The 19,708-nt window shown below is 39.2% G+C and overlaps 1 protein-coding gene across 1 annotated transcript; it reads right to left on the reverse strand.

Moving 5' to 3' along the window:
- Positions 1–4,120: 4,120 nt before the first annotated feature.
- Positions 4,121–16,394, reverse strand: ATP5MC1 (ATP synthase membrane subunit c locus 1). Its single transcript, XM_081343622.1, has 5 exons — positions 16,322–16,394; positions 14,586–14,634; positions 9,229–9,306; positions 6,716–6,891; positions 4,121–5,038 (listed from the first exon to the last, which is right to left on the reverse strand). The coding sequence occupies exons 2-5, from the start codon at positions 14,622–14,624 to the stop codon at positions 4,924–4,926; spliced, it is 408 nt and encodes a 135-aa protein (XP_081199748.1). The 5' UTR covers positions 14,625–14,634; positions 16,322–16,394; the 3' UTR covers positions 4,121–4,923.
- Between the last annotated feature and the right edge of the window lie 3,314 nt (positions 16,395–19,708).

Consider the following 19,708-nt stretch of genomic DNA (forward strand, 5'->3'; position numbering starts at 1 on the left):
AAAACAGAAGCTCCGCCCTCGCGCCTGTCTGGAGGTAGGTCCCAGCCTAGACCTCTTGGAAGAGCTGCGCGCGCTGATCTCCGCGACAAATAAGGTGTATTTTTGTAGCACCATCGCTTTTATGCTGTTAATTCTGGCCTCCACGAAAATATTTAAGTCCGTTTCAGAAAGGCATTACTCAGAATTAACTGGTCTTCATTCCTCATAACAAGGTACTTGTAGGAAACTCGAGGTCAGAGTCTTGCACTTGTGTCAAAATGAGAATAAATCTAAAAAAATAAATCTCCAGTATCACTCTAATTATACTATTTAATAGTAAGCTCTGTTTTATATATCCCAAAATAGAATCAAAACAAGATTGCTGAAAACACAAAGGGAACCTTAATGTACATTAAATTTGCAAACATCAAAACAAACGTATACATTTTGTTTCCTGTTTATGGCCCCTTGCTTTTATATATTTTTTGATGAAGAAATTTGTAGTATTCAGAATATTCTGCAACCCTTTGCACTTGTTTTGGTTGGAGTTCAAACTTGCTGGAGAAGAATCAAAGAGCAAAACATCAGATGGAAAAGAAACACATTCAGCATGGCTTGAACTTTCATAAACTATTTAAATTAAATATATTGGTTACAAGAAACAATCAACTCTAGAAGAGAACTGGGTCAAAAATGGGTATCAGATGATGGATTCTGTGAATGGAGCGGTTCTATATATAAAACCCCAATTTAAGCATAGGCTAGTTTTATCATATAAATACGGTAGATTCGTAATTGTGGAAATTGAATTTAATGGAATAAAATCAATAGTGATTGGTCTATATGCGCCAAATGTGTGAAAAAGCAATTTTTTGAGTATCTTATGGACCACCTCTTGCCTTTTTCATATGAAAATTGGCTTATACTGGGGGATAGGAATGGACTTCACCACTTTGGGATAAAACATCTAAAGGGATCAAACCATCTCAGGGCAAACTACTAAAATCATTTTTTGAAATGATGGACAATTTAATGCTAATAGACTCATGGAAACATAAAAATGGCTCTGCAAGAGAATATACCTTTTTTCAAAAAGGCATAAATCTTTCTCAAGGATCAATATGATGTGGACCTCTAAAAACTTAGCAAATAGAATTTTGAAAGTTGATATCTTGCCTACATTTTTTTCTGACCATAGCCCGGTAGGCCATGAATTAAGGTTTAGTTGACATGTTTACCTATGGTATGACAAAGTAAATGTTGATTTTAATAATCATTTTACTAGGCGTGCCATTTTGAGAGTTTGGAATAAATATAAAACAAGGTTCTCTATGAAGGTGCCACTTTGGGTTTCCCCACAAGAAGCTTTTTTAAGAAGAGATGGTAATGAGGCCAAATTGCTGGACCTATGGTAAAATATCTTTTAATTTGGGTGAACCCACCCTCAAATCCAAGGAGGAGCTAGAAACAGAAGGTCATGTTTGCAATTGGTTTACAAATATGCAATTGAAAGATTTAAGTAAGATAAAAAGAATCATTTGTTTAATTTTGTTAAAAAATGAATTGGAAATCCTACGGTGCAATAGTAATGAACATATTGCTAGAGTTTATAAAATGTTATTGAATTTAAATCTGGAAAATGAACAAATAAAACTATGATTCAGTGGGCAAGGAATTTTGAGTATAATATAATGCTTGAACAATGGGAAAATATGTGGAATAAAGGATTAAAATCTACATTAAATTAGAATTTAAAAGAAATTTTTTACAAGATGATGTAGTGTTGGTACACCAGACATGTTATCAAACATGTATAAAGATATTTCAAATGAATGTTGGAAATTTATTTATTTATTTGATTTGTATACCGCCCTTCTCCCTAAGGACTCAGGGCGGTGAACAGTGACATAAATGTCAAAATGCACAAATACAGAAAATTGAAAATTAATTAAGCCCTACTGCCCAAATGTAGAAGATAAATTAAAACCACAATTAAAATTAAACCCCTCAGACCAGACCGGATTGTTTAAATAGATATGTTTTTAGATCGCGTCGGAAGGAGCGAAGGTCAGGAGCCATCCGGAGCTCAACCGGTAAATAGTTCCATAGGTCAGGCGCGCCCAGAGAACGCTCTCCCCCTGGGAGCCACCAAGCGGCATTCTCCGAACGGTGGCACCCTTAGGAGGCCCTCTCTGTGGGAGCGTACCGGGCGGAGGGAAGTTGATGCCGGCAGCAGGAAATCTAAAGAGGGGACTTTTTACCATTTATGGTGGACGTGTGATAAAGGAAGAAACCTTGGAGTAGGATTCAAATGTTAATACAGAAAATTCTTAAAGTGAATATAGAAAGAAAACCAGAGACTTTTCTCTTGGGGCTAATGAATAAAGACCTGGGGAAAAAATATGGAACTTTGATGTTATATATGTTGATAGCAGCAAGACTACTCTAGGCTCCGAAATGGAAGGTAGTTACAAAAAGGAGAATAGTTACGAAAACTGGTGGAGCTAGCAGATGGCTAAACTGATTGTACTGATTAAATAAAAGAATACAGATACTTTATTGCTACGTGGAAACCACTTCTAGACTTTATGCTTGAGGTGGGGAAAAAATGAAATTTTGATTTTGGGTTTTACCAGTTAGATAGACTTGATGTTATGTTGTTGATGTTATCGAAATGGCTATTTTATATTATTTTGTAAAAGTAAAAAGTTGAAGTTGACACTCGACTTTACTGCCTTTTTTTCTTTTTTTCTCTCTTACCTCACTTTTCCCTTCCCCATCTTTCCCGCTATTTACTTTTGTATTTTCATTGTATTGTATATTATAAACTACTGTATTTTTCCGTCTATAAGATGCACCCTTGTATAAGACACTCTGGCATGCAAGTTTCTCTGCACCTATCAGCTGTTTGGCGGAGCGCCAAACAGCGGAGCTGGCAAATCTGGAATTTTGGCCAGCTAACGATCTTGCCCCCTCCCCCATCCTGTTAGTGGCAAGCCCACAGGGGCTTGACACCTGCACCAGGCAGCACAGCAACCCACACGGGCATGCCCTGGGCTGTGGAGGTTACCATTATTTTTCCGTGTATAAGATGATGCACTAGTATAAGACGCACCTGATTTTTGAACAGGGTATTTGCAGGAAAAAATAGCGTCTTGTACATGGAAAAATGGTGGTTCTCCTCCTTTCTCCTGGGACGCTCGCAGTCGGTGTTGGCAGGAGGACAGAGATCGACTCCGAGGCCTCTCGTTTGTGGAGTCCCTCAGGGGTCGGTCCTCTCGCCTCTCCTGTTCAACATCTACATGAAACCGCTAGGTGAGATCATTCGTGGTTTTGGAGTAGGGTACCATCAGTATGCTGATGACACCCAGCTTTTCATCTCAACTCCAAACAACATCAGTGATATCCTCGACGTGATGTCCCGTTGCCTGGAAGCGGTTCGGGAATGGATGGGGAGGAACAGGCTTCAACTTAACCCGGACAAGACTGAATGGCTGTACATACCGGCATGCCAGGATACTCAGAACATTCCATCCCTTAACATCGGGGGTGAGTTATTACCCCCTGTTGATAGGGCCCGCAACCTGGGTGTCCTCCTAGACTCACAGCTATCCTTGGAAGATCACATAGGAGCTGTGACCAAGGGGGCCTTCACTCGGGTTCGACTGGTGCGCCAACTACGACCTTATCTGGACCTGGATGCCTTACGTACAGTCACCCATGCACTTGTGACCTCTCGCCTTGACTACTGTAACGCTCTCTACATGGGGCTGCCCTTGAGAGCCACTCGGAAGCTTCAGCTGGTGCAGAGTGCAGCTGCACGAACACTTTTGGGGGCCTCCCGATACTCCCATATCACACCTCTCCTCCGTGAGCTGCACTGGCTTCCAGTTGCCTTCCGAGTAAAATTCAAGGTGCTAACAATGACATACAAAGCCCTACATGGCATGGGTCCGGATTACCTACGGGAGCACCTTCTGCCAACATCAACACCCCTCCGTCCTGTGCGCTCCCACAGAGAGGGCCTCCTCAGGGTGCCACCGCTCAAAGAATGCCGGCTGGTGGCCCCCAGGGGGAGGGCATTCTCAGTGGGTGCACCAACCCTCTGGAACTGCTTGCCTACCGAAATCCGGATGGCCCCCGACCTTCGCACCTTCCGGCGCGACTTAAAAACTTACTTGTTCCAGCAGTCCGGCCTGGCCTGATAGCTCTTAATAGGGGTTTCATTTATTTTTACTATTGTTTTTTACTATTGTTTAACTGTATACCTACCTTGCTCTGTACACCGCCCCGAGTCCCTCGGGAGAAGGGCGGTATAAAAAAACAAATAAATAAATAAATAAATAAATAAAACACAGTAATAAAACTTTACATTAAGATTTAAGGGAAAACATTTAGTTCCAAACCTCATTACATACTTTTGAATACCAATTTTATATAGACTCTTACTATGAGTTTTGTGGACTAAAATCCATTTTGTTAGATGATTGAAATATCCCAAGGTTTTTATAAACTGGCAGAACAGGAAACAATGAGATAAAGAGAAAGTAGGATGAAGGTACAGTATGTTATTTTAGTGCGATGCGTTTTATTTCTATTTTAATCAAGCATAAATCTCCTAAAAAGAGTACTAGAAACTTGAAACCGACTTCCAGTGGAAATAGTAGGTCAACCATCAATAACTGAGTTTAAATATGCTTGGTATAAACATATGTCCATCATCTGACAAATCTTTTTTTTTTTAAATTAAAACTTAAAGGGTAGACTCAGTCATTAGGTCATTTTCTGTCGTCAGTTTTCTATGTTTCCCTGTTTCTGTGTGAATCATAAAAAATAATGACAAAACCCGGAAAAAACTTGAATTATATTTATTTAAAGTTTGTTTATATTTCTAACACTTCAGTGAAAGAAGCAGGCTTAAACTGAGAGGACAGCAGAGGCTTTTTACATGGCAAACAGAATCAAGAACGCCACCATCAAACAGAAGAGGCCCATGGCTTCCGAAAGGGCAAAACCTAAGATGGCATAAGAAAACAATTGCTGCTTGAGGGATGGGTTCCTGTAGGTAGAAACAAAAGTAAACCCCTTACTTTCAGTGTTTTGCCTGCTGGATATATTAATTTTAGTATAATTAATATATATATATATATATATATATATATATATATATATATATATATATATATATATATATATATATATATATATATATATATATATATATATATATATATATACACATTGTACGTGCCTTTTCTGCAAAAGACATACTAGTTGCAAAGCTACATAAAATGCCATTTATTGAATAAAAGAAACGAAAAGCCTGTGACATAAATTCCTACTGAATTCTCTAGAACAGGGGTGTCAAACTCAATTTCACTGAGGGCCGCATCAGCATTGTGGTTGCCCTCAAGGGGCCGGGTGGGTATGGCCAGGGTGGGCGTGGCCTACTGGGTGGGCGTGGCTAGAGTGCGTATGGCCTACTGGGTGGGCGTGGCCAGCTCTACATCGTTCGCATCAAGGGTGCCTATGGGGACCTGGGCAGGAGTGGGAGAGATCTGAGGGTCTCTGGCAGAAGGAGGGTCTCTGGGCCAGGGCCAAGGCAGTGGGGGCCGTTCCCTCACTGTTTCCAGGATGGCTTTGCGGGCCGCATGAAACCACTTCACGGGCCGGATCTGGCACCCGGGCCTTGTGTTTGAAATGTCTGCTCTAGAATGAAATATTATGCAATGTTTTCCAAACCATTATCACTGATAAGTGTTAAACAGCATAGATTGTAAGTATCTGACTATAATTTATTTAAAATCTGAGGAAAATTTGCATAGTTTTTCTATTTAAATAAAGGCTATATATCCATGGAAACTCTTTGCTTTGTCAGCAGTGGATGACATACATATTTTAGCTTTTCTCCTGGTGTCTTTGTCCCTAGAGTGAATGGAAGGAAAGATTTAGGAAGCTGGAATTGTTTTTCTCAAAACAAGGATCATTTAAACCAAGACACCTGAATATGGTCTCAGTATTCCCTTTAGTTTAAAACTCAGTAAAAGATGTTCCTAAATGCAAAATGCTTTACAGGTAGTCCTCAACTTACCATTCATTTAGACATTGATCAAAGTTACAATGGCATTGAAAAAAAACTTATGACAATTTTTCACACGACCGTTGTAGCACCCTGCGGTAAAACTAATTTAACAATCATTGCTTAGCAATGGAAAATTTGGGCTCAATTTTGCTCTAAGGTCAAGTACTACGTGTATCAGTTTTCAAAAAAATATACATTTTTTTGATTCTAAGTTTTATGACCACATGTATACAGTAAAGATAGGGACGCGGTGGCTCAGTGGGTTGGGACGCTGAGCTTGTCGATCAGAAGATCGGCAGTTTGGCGGGTCGAATCCCGAGTGCTGTGTAACAGAGTGAGCGCCTGTTACTCGTCCCAGCTTCTGCCAACCTAGCAGTTCGAAAGCACGTAAAAATGCAAGTAGAAAAATAGGGACCACTACGGTGGGAAGGTAACAGCGTTCCGTGCGCCTTTGGCATCCAGTCATGCCAGCCACATGACCACGGAGACGTCCTCAGACAAGTGCTGGCTCTTTGGCTTTGAAACGGAGATGAGCACCGGACCCTAGAGTTGGAAACGACTAGCACAGATGTGCAGGGGAACCTTTACCTTTACCTTTAAAAGTCATAAAATAGATTCTGACTACATATAAATCATTCTGGCATGTTAGTTTACCTGGCATAACCAATGATTAAACTGCCAAACACTGTTCCAATCCCAGCTCCTGAACCAGCTACTCCCACGGTAGCAGCACCAGCACCAATGAACTTAGCAGCCGTATCAATATCACGGGAGACAGAGCTGGTTTGGATTTTTCGATTAGCCAGCTGATGAGTGGAAAAGCCAAAAGGCTGTGAAAGGAGCAAATAATTAGTACAGTTTGAGCCAAACATCTGAAAGTTCCATGTTTTTTTCTTGCACAAAAATATGTAATTCAGCTGTTAGCTAGTAATGTATCAGGACATATCAAGGACAGGTGTGAGGTATAAAGAAACAAGAGCAAGGTTAATGTCTTGCCAAACTTTTAGCCAAAGATAGAAGAAATGTAATTTTCATGATAGTTTTGACCTCTAATTCCCATCAGCCCCGGGCAGCACAACTGATGGTAAATGTGATAGAGCAGTGCTTTTCAACCTTTTCACAGATTGTACCACTTTTAGAATATGGCAATGTTGGAATTCTACCAGTTGCCTAGCAAGGTGTCAAAAACCTGATGATCAAAAAAAAAGGAAAAAAAGTGATAAAGTACAGGTTGTCCTCAACTTAACAACAGTTCAGTGTGACTGTTACAATGGCACAGAAAAAAAGTGGCTTACGACAATTTTTACACTTAGGACTACTGCAGCATTCAGTTGCTTGGCAACTGATTCATATTTATGATGGTTGCAATGCTTCGGGGTCATGTGATCCCCTTTTGCAAACTTCTAACAAGCAAAGTCAATGGGAAAACCAGATTCACTTAACAACTGTGTTACTAATTTAACAACTGCAGTGATTCACTTAACAAATGTGGCAAGAAAAGTCGTAAAATGGGACAAAACTCATTTAACAAATTTCTCAGCAACATAAATTTTGGGCTCAATTGTGGTCGTAGGTTGAGGACTAACTGTACACCCAATTACCATACTTTTAATGGGAAACTTGTGCCTGTTTCTCTGACTTTAATCCTTGCACTGTTCTATCCCCTTCTCTCCCTCTGCTTGTCTCAAAGAAGCCACTCCTCCGCCTCTCTACATCTCTTCTCTATCCCCATCATTTTTTTTCCTCTCCCTTTCCCACCGAAACCTCCTCCTTTTATATCCTCTCCTCTCTCCCACCTTCTCTTCCTTTTCTCCTTGGTGCAACTCCAGCTGACTCCTCTCTCCAAGACTGTGTGCTTCTCCATCTCTCTTTCTCTGTCCCCTTTTTTCCCCCATCATCTTTTTTTTCTTTCTCTTTTCCACTAAAACCTCCTCATTTTATATTCTCTCCTCTCTCCCCCCTTCTCCTCCTTTTCTCTTCAGTGCAGCTCCAGCTGACTCCTTCTCCCCAAGGTTGCACTCTGCTCCTGGAAGCGCCAATCAGCTGGAGCCCTGCGCCAATCCTGGGTGCTTGGCAGAACTCCAACAACACCGCAAGTCCAGCTGACTCTTCCACAGGCCTGTGCGGCACTGCCACTGCTTTAGCTCATCCTCCCACTACACTTTTACACTTCTTTTTACAGTGCTTTTCAATCCATGGTACATGTACCACCTGCCAGGTGTCGAAGTACCACCAGTGGTATGCATACCAAGGGTTGAAAGCACTGTCATAGATATTATTATTCAATAGCTTCTGGAGGACTAAAGGCTTCTCATAGTTTCTAAGTATTGGAGGTCCATAATAATAAAACATAGCCAAATGGGAGGTTTTGTAGAACAAAAACAGTTAAATTTCCAAGAGTCAAACTCCCTATTAGAAGTATTAGAAAATCCAATGCCTACTTAATGCCCTTTAAATGCCTATTTAAAGATGACAGCTACCACTAAACTACAAATACCTAGATTCTGAAAACCACAATACTGGACAGATACACCTGAAATGTTTGTCCATATAAGAGATCCTAATTGGGTGGGTTTTTATGATTAAGAGGAAACTCCAGAAAAGAACTGAACAAGAATAATAGAAATATAGTCAGTTGGAATCAGGCAACTTTGAATGAATGTATAAATATTTATTTAAATAGTACTTGGAACTTGAAATTCCTGAACCATCTAATTCAAAGTAATTTTTATACTGAGGATAAGAGGTAAACACCCACTGAGAAATGGCAATTAGGACGCTTTTTCAACTTTCACTGAAAAGGCTAGTGGGGAAATAATATCAGGATGGACACTGTCTTCTTTCCCAGGTTTGTGTTCACCTATGCTTGTGGTTTATGAGCCATTGCAAAAGAATTCTTTCTGGTATTACTTAAGTAACATTAAACATTCCTGATCATACAGAAAGAATAGTTCTCTATGGTGAGATTGACCTCCTTTTTGTGGAGGCAATCTCCCCAAAATGCTGCTCCAACAATGCTGTGCGTAAGACTATATAAAATTCTTCTAATGCTCCCCAGTTTTTCAAATATTATAACGAGGTCAGTGAAATACTATAGATCTAAGGATCAAATAGCCCATTTCTGTACTTTCAGAGTATAATGTATAATAATAACTCCTTATACTTACTTGTACAGTTTGAGTCTCAGGCCTGCTCAATAAAGATAGGGAAACTGGCCTAGTTAGAATTCGAGAACAACAGCGGAGCTAGAGAGAAAAACATTTCAGTTTATATCCAACTACATACAAATCTATACAGTAGTCTAAGCTATCCATTCAAATCTAAATTAATCCAAATCTATCTTTTTAAAATTCCTTACATTTACACTGAAATTTTTTACAATGAGCTTCAATATGTTCTCAAGCAAATAGCAAAAAAGAATCTTTTTTATATTATTCAACACAATCGACGTTTATACACATGGACAGCACCAAATGGAAAACTTCGAAGTCAGATAGACTTCATCTTATGGCAACTATGCTTGAAATATTCAGTTGCATCTGTTAAAGACACTTCCTGGTGTTAATTGTAGCTCCGACCATCAGCTAAACTGAAGCTCAGAGTGAAAAAAGGTACTATATCCCAAAAATTCAATGTGAACAGCATATCACCTATACATGCCATAGAAGAAAAGGTTTGAACCACTGAATCTAGAAAGATCCAAATGAGCATAGTGAGAAATCCAAGGTAACTTCACTGAAATTGCTGGAATGGGTTAGGATGCTGAGCTTGTCAATCAGAAGATTGGCAGTTTGGCGGGTCGAATCCCGAGTGCCGCGTAGCAGAGTGAGCGCCTGTTACTCGTCCCAGCTTCTGCCAACCTAGCAGTTCGAAAGCACGTAAGAATGCAAGTAGAAAAATAGGGACCACTACGGTGGGAAGGTAAAAGTGTTCCGTGCACCTCTGACGTCTACTCATGCCGGCCACATGACCACGGAGACGTCCTTGCACAAGTGCTGGCTCTTCGGCTTTGAAACAGAGATGAGCACCGGCCCCTAGAGTTGGAAACGACTAGCACGCATGTGCAGGGGAACCTTTACCTTTAGCTTTTATGAATCATGCCAAAATCCAAAGAGAACAAGTGGCTATCTGATGACACTAGCAAAAAAGGGCAGCCAGCCAAAGCCAAAGGTAAGAAAGGTGAAGTTAAAAAGCTGAAAGCAATTTTCCAACATGAAGCCAGGAAAAACAAAAATAGGCAGTGTGAGAAGGAGTGACAATATCTGGAAGAAGCTAACAGGAAGGGACATGCTTAGGTTTGCCATAGTGAAAATGATGTGATCCAGCTTTACAGCATGGCAAGGAACTGTTAAAGAATGCAATGGGAATGTACTAAGTGACCAGCAGAAGATCAAGAACAGGTGGAAAGAATATACAGAAGGACTCTATAGCGGTTTGACTTACTGTCAAGATGACAATGATGACAGCCCAATTAATAAAGAACTAAGCATTTTTCTTGAAAGTAGTAGTAGAATGGGCCACAGACAAACTGTCAAACTGGAAAGCCTCAGGTATTCATGGAATACCTGCGGAATTACTAAGTGCTAATTAATATTATCTCTGCCCTAAGTCAAGAGATATGAATTACATATCAGTGGCCTCAGGACTGGAAAAGCCCTGTTTTTATCTCATTAGTAAAGAAAGGAAATACCAGAGACTGCTCCAACTATCGCATGATTGCACTGATTTCTCATGCAAACAAGATTCTGTTAAAAAGCATTAAACAGAGGCTACAGAATATCAGAGATCATGAGTTGCCTGGTGAACAAGCTGCCTTAGAAAGAGGCGCGGCATTCAAGATCCCATGGCCAATTTGAAATGGATTATGGAAAAGGCATGTGAATATCAAAAGAATCTATATACGTTTTATTGATTACAGAAAAGCTTGTGACTGTGTAGAACAGAATAAGCAATGAGCAGCTTTGTACAGTTTTGGTGTCCCAACTCACCTGATCACTTAGATCACTATACCCTCATCAGAAAGTCACCATGTAAACACTATTCTGTGCAGTGGTGACACAAACTGGTTCAGGATCAATAAGGGAGTTAGACAGAAATGTATTTTATCAGCATTTTTGCTCAATCTGTATGCTAAAATGAGCATGCATCAATTACTGTAGATCTAAAACTGCCAGATGTTAAGAGTGAAGACGGGGGGGGGGGAGAATCACACAGGGTAGATTTGATTTAAATCAAGTCAATTTAAATCACGATTTAAATCACTAGTAAAAAGGCTTGATTTAAATCAACTCGATTTAAATCATAATTTTTAAAGAGCAACTGTCATCTCTGTCCCGCAGCGGCTCCTCCTCTGACCCGCTATTGACTCACTGGCAGATCCATGATGGGTCTGAAATGACAGATGCTCTTTAAATGTAAAGACTCATTCTTGCTGGTAGTTAGAATCTTTAATATTATTATTTGCAAACAAAATGAAGGTTTCCTATGTAGAATAATAAGCTGTCAGGTTAGTAAAACAGCGATATCAGAACCAATTTTAGGTTAATGGGTTAATCACACATAGTTGGAGAATTACTCAAATTCTTTTATTTAATTAAAAAACTTAGAGCCTGGTACAGATGCATTTCTCTTCAATCATACACTTTACAGTGTACATAGATTTGCAAAACAATGGGATAAAGGAATATTCCTGAACTTTGTTTTATGAGTTACCGGTATCTCATGGTTATTGTGAAATTGTGTGAATGCATCAGTGCAGTGCACGTTATCTCAGCTTGCAGAGCTTGGATTCATTGAATGAGTTTACCAAAAATGTAAATATTGAAGAATATACAGCTTCATGTTACATAACTAAGCTCCATTTCATACTGAATAAACTAAATTATTAATGTATCTCAAATAGAAAACTATATTTAGATAAATTTTTACTCCAAAAGCATTTTACCGGTATTAAAATAAATTTGATTTTAAAAAATCCAATTTAAATACCTGATTTTTTTTAAAAAAAATCATTGATTATTATCTACCTTGGAATCATAAATAATTTGAGGTATGCAGATGATACAAAACTTTTGGCTGAAAATAAGGAAATATCAAGGACAAAATAAGGAAAAATCAAGGACAAAAGTGAAAAATTAGGATTGAGTTTTAAAATCAGGAAAACAAAAATAATGATAACAGCTGCAGATGGACATGAGTTATTTAAAATAAAGGAGGAAACTAAATTAGTTCAAGAACCTATCTTCCTTAGATTAAAAATTGTTCACGATGACAGTTCTCCTCCTGAAAGCAAACACAGGATAACCTTAGGCTGCACTGCAATAGGTAATATGAATAAGATCTGGAAAAGCAGAGATATTGATATAAATACAAAAAAGCAGGCTAATTAAAGGAGTAGTCTTCCCTATCCTATGATGATAAATGGGTATGAGAGTTGGACATTGAGAATGAATGATCGAAGAATGGATGCCTTTGAACTATGGTGCTAGCATAAATTATTGTGTATACCATGGATAACCAAAGTGACCAAAAGAAAGATATTAAGTCATATAAAACCATACAGATCACTAGAAGCCAAAATCATAAAACTACATCTGATTTATTTTGGCATGTCATGTGTGTAAATTATAGGAGAAGTCAATGAGGCTAAGAATGGTTAGTGGGACAAGAAGTGGCAAGCAAAGAACATGCTGGTTTGATAACGTCTAAAGTTATACAAAGATGATCATCCCATAACTGAAAGAAGCTGTGCTTGAAAACAGCATGGAGAGCACTTGTTTATAAAGTCGCCAAGAGTCGGACATGACTAAATGGTTAAAACAATAATACTTGGATGATAAATTACTTTAGCTACCTTAATCCAAATATCTAGTTAATAAATATTTTTATGGTACTAAAGTAGGGATGGACAATATGTAGACCTTCAAATGATGCTAGACTATAACTGTATCATCTTTCACTAACAGCTATACCAGCTCAACTGATGGCTATTGGAATTTAACAAATCAATTCATTGTCCATTCCTAAAGCCAGCTAGATATTTCCTTTAAAAATATTCAGGCATTCTATGTTTATTATTATTTTAAAGAACATTTTATCATGAGAATTGCTCAAATTATTCACACCATTATACACACAACTCCCTAAATAATACATTCAAGCAAAGTAGGGGAGACTGAATTAACCAAACATGTTTTCTTACTGTATGTTTTTTCAAACAAGATTGAATAAGCTCTTATTTTTTTAAAAAAATTAATGAGGTCTCCTTGATGAATTTTATATAAACTATCTACTATCAGACAGACATCAAAGTAATAAATATAGATCAAAAGGTTTTGCTTTTTGGCAAAAGGATACATTAGAACAGTGCTTTTCACAGATTGTACCACTTTTAGGACATGACAATATTTCAGTACCACCAGTGCTTAGCAAGGTGTCAGAAACTTGATGACTAAAAAAAGGGGGGGGGGGATTTTGGGTTTTACTGATTAGATTCATTTTGTTGTTATAGAAATGGCTAGTTTATAATATTATGGAAAAGTAAAAAATTGAGGTTCATTGTTAATGCTTCCTTCTGCTGCAACAGAGGAAGTCTGCTGGAAGTTCTTCGAGCAACAGCTTCTTCTTCCCTGTTTTTTGCCTCCCTGCCTGCTGAGCTCTCCTTCCACGGCTTCTTCTGTCCCCTTCTCTTTCCCTGTTGTCTTCTTCCCCTTTCCCACCAAAACCACCTCCTTTTATATCCTCTCCTCTCCTCCCCCCCCCTTTTCTCTTCAGTTCACCTGGAGCTACGCACTGCTTCTGGAAGCGCCAATCAGCTGGAACCCTGCAGTGCTCCTGAGGCTTATGCCAGTCCTGCAGTTCTAGTTGCCTCTCCCTCAGGCTTGGGTGGCTTCAGCTCATTCCCCTCCCCCGCTACAATTGTCTAGGAGGGTCATGTACCACCTGCCAGGTGCCAAAGTACCACTGGTGATACGCGTACCACCGGCTGAAAAGCCCTACATTAGAATATTGAATCCTCATCAAGTGGGGTGATTTATAAAAAAGGTTTATTTATGAATATTATCATCTTTTATTGTTTATATCTTTAGCTATATTCTAAAATAAGACCATAATAAAGTATTATTTAAATTGTGGGGAAATGGCAAATATTGTAAATATATACAATAGGTTATTGTACAGTATATAAAGTACTTTATTATGGTCTTTAGTTTACTATTTTAATTGTGGGAAAATGGAAAATATTGTAAATATATACTGTACAATTGTATTTTCACTTCAAAACATAAAATGTTTGTTTGCACTTTTTACACAATTATATGACCATTTTAATAAATTCTTAAGAAACTAATTTAACAAGAATCAACAAGTAATTTGCCAAAATTTATTCTGAGGCTTAGAAAAAGTCACTCAGCTTTCTCTGTAAAATAAGAGTGTTACTAAAATAGATCAGCTTGATCAAATATAAGAAAAATGAAGTTATTTATTACTTCCTCATTAAGTCAGGAATAAGGCAAACATTCCATACCAGAGCCGGTGAAGCCAGAAGAGCTACTGGAGTCTGCATTCTGATTATCCTGAATGAAGGAAAAGAACTACAATCAGGTACACATAGCTTTAAAAAAAATACAGAGTTAAAAAAGACATACAGCTCTGCCACTGTATGGCAAAATATTGCCATTACAAAGAGCCATTTTTTTCTTTTTAGCTGTTGGCTTCCCATTACTAGTATATTTTTAACGAAGTATAAATGAAACCATGGCTGTGCTTATGATTTTACTTTGGCTTTCCTTTGTTTTACAAACCTTCAAAGATAAAAAATGCAAGGATGAGCATAAATTTACTTTATGGGAGTGAAAGTTGGACCATAAAAAAGGCTGAGCGCCAAAGAATTGAGGCCTTTGAACTGTGGTGCTGGAGAAGACTCCTGCGAGTCCCTTGGACTGCAAGGCGATCAAACCCGTCAGTCCTAGAGGAGATCAACCCTGACTGCTCTTTAGAAGGCCAGATCCTGAAGCTAAAACTCAAATACATTGGCCACCTAATGAGAAGGAAGGACTCACTGGAGAAGAGCCTAATGCTGGGAAAGGTTGAGGGCAAGAGAAGAAGGGGATGACAGAGAATGAGGTGGCTGGATGGAGTCACTGAAGCAGTAGGCGTGAGCTTATATGGACTCCAGCAGATGGTAGAGGACAGGAAGGCCTGGAGGAACGTTGTCCATAGGGTCACGATGGGTCGGACACAACTTCGCAGCTAACAACAACAAAAAATCTATCAGTTAACAAGCATTCTATGGAAGGAAGGAAGCAACGACCGTATGTGACAGGAATTGTGTTACACTGACTCGCACTGACATAAGTACCATAAGATAATGAAAAATTATCAGAAACGTAGATGAATATCATAGCTATATTAACAGAAAATGACTTTTTTCCTTCTCTTTTTTACAGGCTATAGATTCTTTTAATGATAGGAAAAATATTAAACCGTGACTGAAAGAAAATGCTCATAGATGATGACACATATCCACACCTGTTACAAATGCACAACTACAGCAATCTCATACAAAATCTCTTTTCTCAGTTTTCCTGCTTCAAACGAGCTTTCTAGCCAAACTTTTCCAGATGCTAGAATGCATCACTAATAGCATCCTAGTACTTTTTCTTTAACATACCCAACCTACGTATGTAAAAAGTTTAGATGCCCTCTTCATTTTTTCCCATTTAAGCTTCCATTTTTATCTGTTTTGCCAGTTTCTCAAATTGCTAACAGCACAACACACAGCATTATAGGGTCAGAGTACAGCCACTCATCCGTTTGTTCTCCCCTACATCAGTCAAATATATATTTATTCAGAAGCCAATTTCACCGTGTTCAATGGAGTTAATTTTTGTTAGTAGCAGGATTACACCTTGAAACGATGGATTGTAGTCTAACTCTTATTAGTAACCTCAACAACCAAGATTGGGAGTTCTCCGAAACTTGCCAGAGAACAGCCTCTGCAATTTCTGGAAGCACTGAAAGATGTTAAGCCATGTTATCTTGGTTAGTCAGAAAAAAAGCTTTTGTGGGGGGAAAATGAAATTACCACTGAGGGGCCTTGGTCCCATCTGACTTCCTCCGTGCATCTCTGTACATGATTAATCATTACTTTCTAGCGGTCTCTACCCTCAAATACCCTGACTTCCTGCACAACTACCACCTCCTTCAGGTGCAGCGCCTACTGCTGCTTGCGCCGTCCCTCCGAAGCGCTACGCTGCTCACCTTCTACAGCAAAGAGATTCCACCGAATCCTCAAAATCGCGGCTCTTTCAACCAGCACAAGCCAAGCCCCGCCCATCTTGCTCACCTTGCCAATGTATCATTGCTTCCTCCGCTCCTATTGGTTGACGCGACGCAAGAAACGCTATCCTGCCGTGGCCCAGTGGCTGACGGGATATAACTTTTCGCTGCTCGCGATTTGGGCGGGCGGGGACTCCGCGCACTCCTTTTTTTTTCACTCTGGGAGGATTGGGTAGCCATAAAAGATTCCTTGTTCGCCCATTGGCTAGCTGTCGGAGATGATTCATAAGATGATGTAGACTAGAGCAGTGTTTCTCAACCTCAGGCACTTTAAGATATGTGGACTTCAGCTCCCAGAATTCCTCAGCAAGCTATGCTGGCGGAAGAATTCTGGGAGTTGAAGTCCATGCATCTTAAAGTACAGAGGTTGAGAAACACTGGACTAGAGGAAGGAAAACAGAAGGGGTGGGTCACGCGCTCTTTCATTGGAAGGTTGGATGTTTTTTGCGTAGTGTGCGAGTTTGTACAGGAAATGGACCAGCCACGCTTCGTAAAGCATGGGAAATTTTGTGTACGAAATAGCCGTCTGTGTCATTTTTGTCGGCTGTGGCATTTCTGTAGAATTAGAAGATGCCATAAACTTTGAAGAAAATCTATACAGTACTTAACAAATATATCCTTAACACAGTTAGCATATGTTTCAGGAATGCTTAAGGTTAAGGTTGGTCAAATAACAGTGATTTTAATGTCTTTGTTAGTGGATTATTGATTAAAAGACTACATTAAACTATCAACTGCTCAATGATGGCTTATTGATAAAATGATTTTCTCCTGTTGAGAATTTGAGCCATGGTTTATTTAGCCAAAATTTGTTAAAACCAAGTTGATTGTATTCACATTTAATTAAAAATAAACCAGTTAATAAATTAGAAGAGCTCAGACTGCCCAATATCCTAAGCAAGAAATCGAACTACTGTACATCACCTGAGTCCATCCAACACACCATACAATAAATCTTGTTGTTGTTAGTTGCAGTCGTGTCCGACCCATCACGGCCCCATGGACAACGTTCCTCCAGGCCTTCTTGTCCTCTACTGGAGTCCATTTAAGCTCAACGTCTACTGCTTCAGTAACTCCATCCAGCCACCTCATTCTCTGTTGTCCCTTTCTTCTATTGTCCTCAATCTTTCTCAGCATTAGGTTCTTCTCCAGTGAGTTCTTCCTTCTCATTAGGTGGCCAAATAAATCTATACTGACTAGTTTTATATAGCATTGTGAGGCACAGGTTAGCAAACCATATTTTATCCTAACATATTGTCTAATGTGCATAGCCAGTGAACAGCTGCGTGAAACAGGCCTTTGTTTTTTCAAACAGAACATTCACTGAAGCTTGAATCTTGATTCATTTCAGGGACTAGTTAAAGAGATGACAGACAAAGAGACAATTTTATACATCTATTGAAATGAATGGAATTTACTTCTAGGCTTGTAGTTGAACAAGTCTGAGCTATCAAACACAGTTTACATAATGAAATGCAAAATAGCTCTCAGAATAATTGAGATATGAGTAAAATGATCAGTAGAGGCACACATCCTTTGGATATGATGCCCTTGGGGAGGTTTAATGAGGAAAAATGAAGAGCACTCTATCCCAATCCTACTCTCATAATTATTGTTGTTGTTGTTAGTTGCGAAGTTGTGTCCGACCCATCGCGACCCCATGGACAATGTTCCTCCAGGCCTTCTCTACCATCTTCTGGAGTCCATTTAGGCTCACGCCTACTGCTTCAGTGACTCCATCCAGCCACCTCATTCTCTATCATCCCGTTCTTCTCTTGCCCTCAATCTTTCCCAGCATTAGGCTCTTCTCCAATAAGTCCTTCCTTCTCATTAGGTGGCCGAAGTATTTGAGTTTCAACTTCAGGATCTGGCCTTCTAAAGAGCAGTCAGGGTTGATCTCCTCTAGGATTGACCGGTTTGATTGCCTTGCAGTCCAAATGACTCGCAGGAGTCTTCTCCAGCACCATAGTTCAAAGGCCTCAATTATTTGGCACTCAACGTTTCTTATGGTCCAACTTTCACTGCTGTACATTGCAACTGGGAAGACCATAGCCTTGACTATACGCACTTTTGTTGGCAGGGTGATGTCTCTGCTTTTTAGTGTGCTGTCTAGATTTGCCATGGCTTTCCTCCCCAGGAGCAAATGTCTTGGCTGCAGTCCCCATCTGCAGTGATCTTGGAGCCCAGGAAAATAAAATCTGTCACTTCCTCCATTTCTTCCCCATCTATTTGCCAGGAAATGAGAGGGCCGGATGCCATGATCTTTGTTTTCTTAATGTTAAGTTTATCTTAATGTTAAGTTTTCATCATTAGTAGTTGAACTTTTAAAAAGTAGTGGATTCCTAAATGATTGCTTAGCTAGGACAAATTGCATCTGACTTCAAACGTAAGTTGGACACTATAGCAAAGGTGGGGAGACTATACTCTGTTGCAATTTTCTATGGAATAAGAAATTCAATATTCACAGGAGATGACAGGATTACTTTACAAGATTGACAAAACAGTTATGGACATTGTGTAAAATAGATTTGGCAACTTTTTTTTAAAAAAATCCTGTTTTTCTGTGAATTTTGCTCAAGAAAATTTCTTTTCCATATCAGACTGGATCAAAGTGAAAATTAGACTTTTTTCAGTTTTAATAAACCCTGTTCCTAGTTTCCTCCCCCCTCAGAATCCTTAATCATGAAATCTTGAATTTTAATCCTAATCTGGATTAAATCCTGCCATCTTTTTTTTTGTCCACAATGGCATTGTCATTTTTTTCTCCATCTCAGCTCAGACAGCCTTAAGTCATTTTTAACTGATCCATTATTAAAATGCTGTATCCAAAAGCAATATATGCCAATTCCAAGTTGAGCAAAATACCAGACACACTGTATGCAGATGACAGTAAGATGTGGCGTCTATTGGAATCAACATGTCCTTCTCCTTCATTACCTGCAAATTAAGCCTATTCATAGGTCTTCTTAGATTATTTGTTTTGTTAGCTAGAGTCTCACCATTAAATCAAGTTCTCCCTCTTTGCCCATGACTTCCTGCAGTCTGCAAATCATCTGATTGGTGAGTTTTATGAAGTGACGAGTATCAAAAGAACTAGTTTTTCTGTATTACACTATCTCTCAGAGTCTGCTGATGTGGTGACCAATAGGCTACAAGAAGTGTCAAGTCTGATATTCTTATCAAGCAGATACCCACCCTGCTGATTAGCAGACTTGGGGACTACCCAATAATATGGGAGAGTTCAGCTCTTTCAGGACGTGGATTCTTGTGAGCTTACCAAATTGTTCTAATGTGACCTGCCATTATCTG

This window comes from Vipera berus, assembly GCF_964194415.1.
Source record: "Vipera berus genome assembly, chromosome: Z".
NCBI classification, from domain to species: Eukaryota; Metazoa; Chordata; class Lepidosauria; order Squamata; family Viperidae; genus Vipera; species Vipera berus.

Excerpts from the sequence above, each read along its gene's own strand:
- ATP5MC1 (XM_081343622.1), bottom strand. The coding sequence starts at position 14,624 with ATGCAGACTCCAGTAGCTCTTCTGGCTTCACCGGCTCTG. Across the intron at positions 9,307-14,585 it reads TTCTGGCTTCACCGGCTCTG|CTCCGCTGTTGTTCTCGAAT; the intron begins GTATGGAATGTT and ends TTTTCTCTCTAG. Across the intron at positions 5,039-6,715 it reads TTAATCATTGGTTATGCCAG|GAACCCATCCCTCAAGCAGC; the intron begins GTAAACTAACAT and ends TTCTACCTACAG.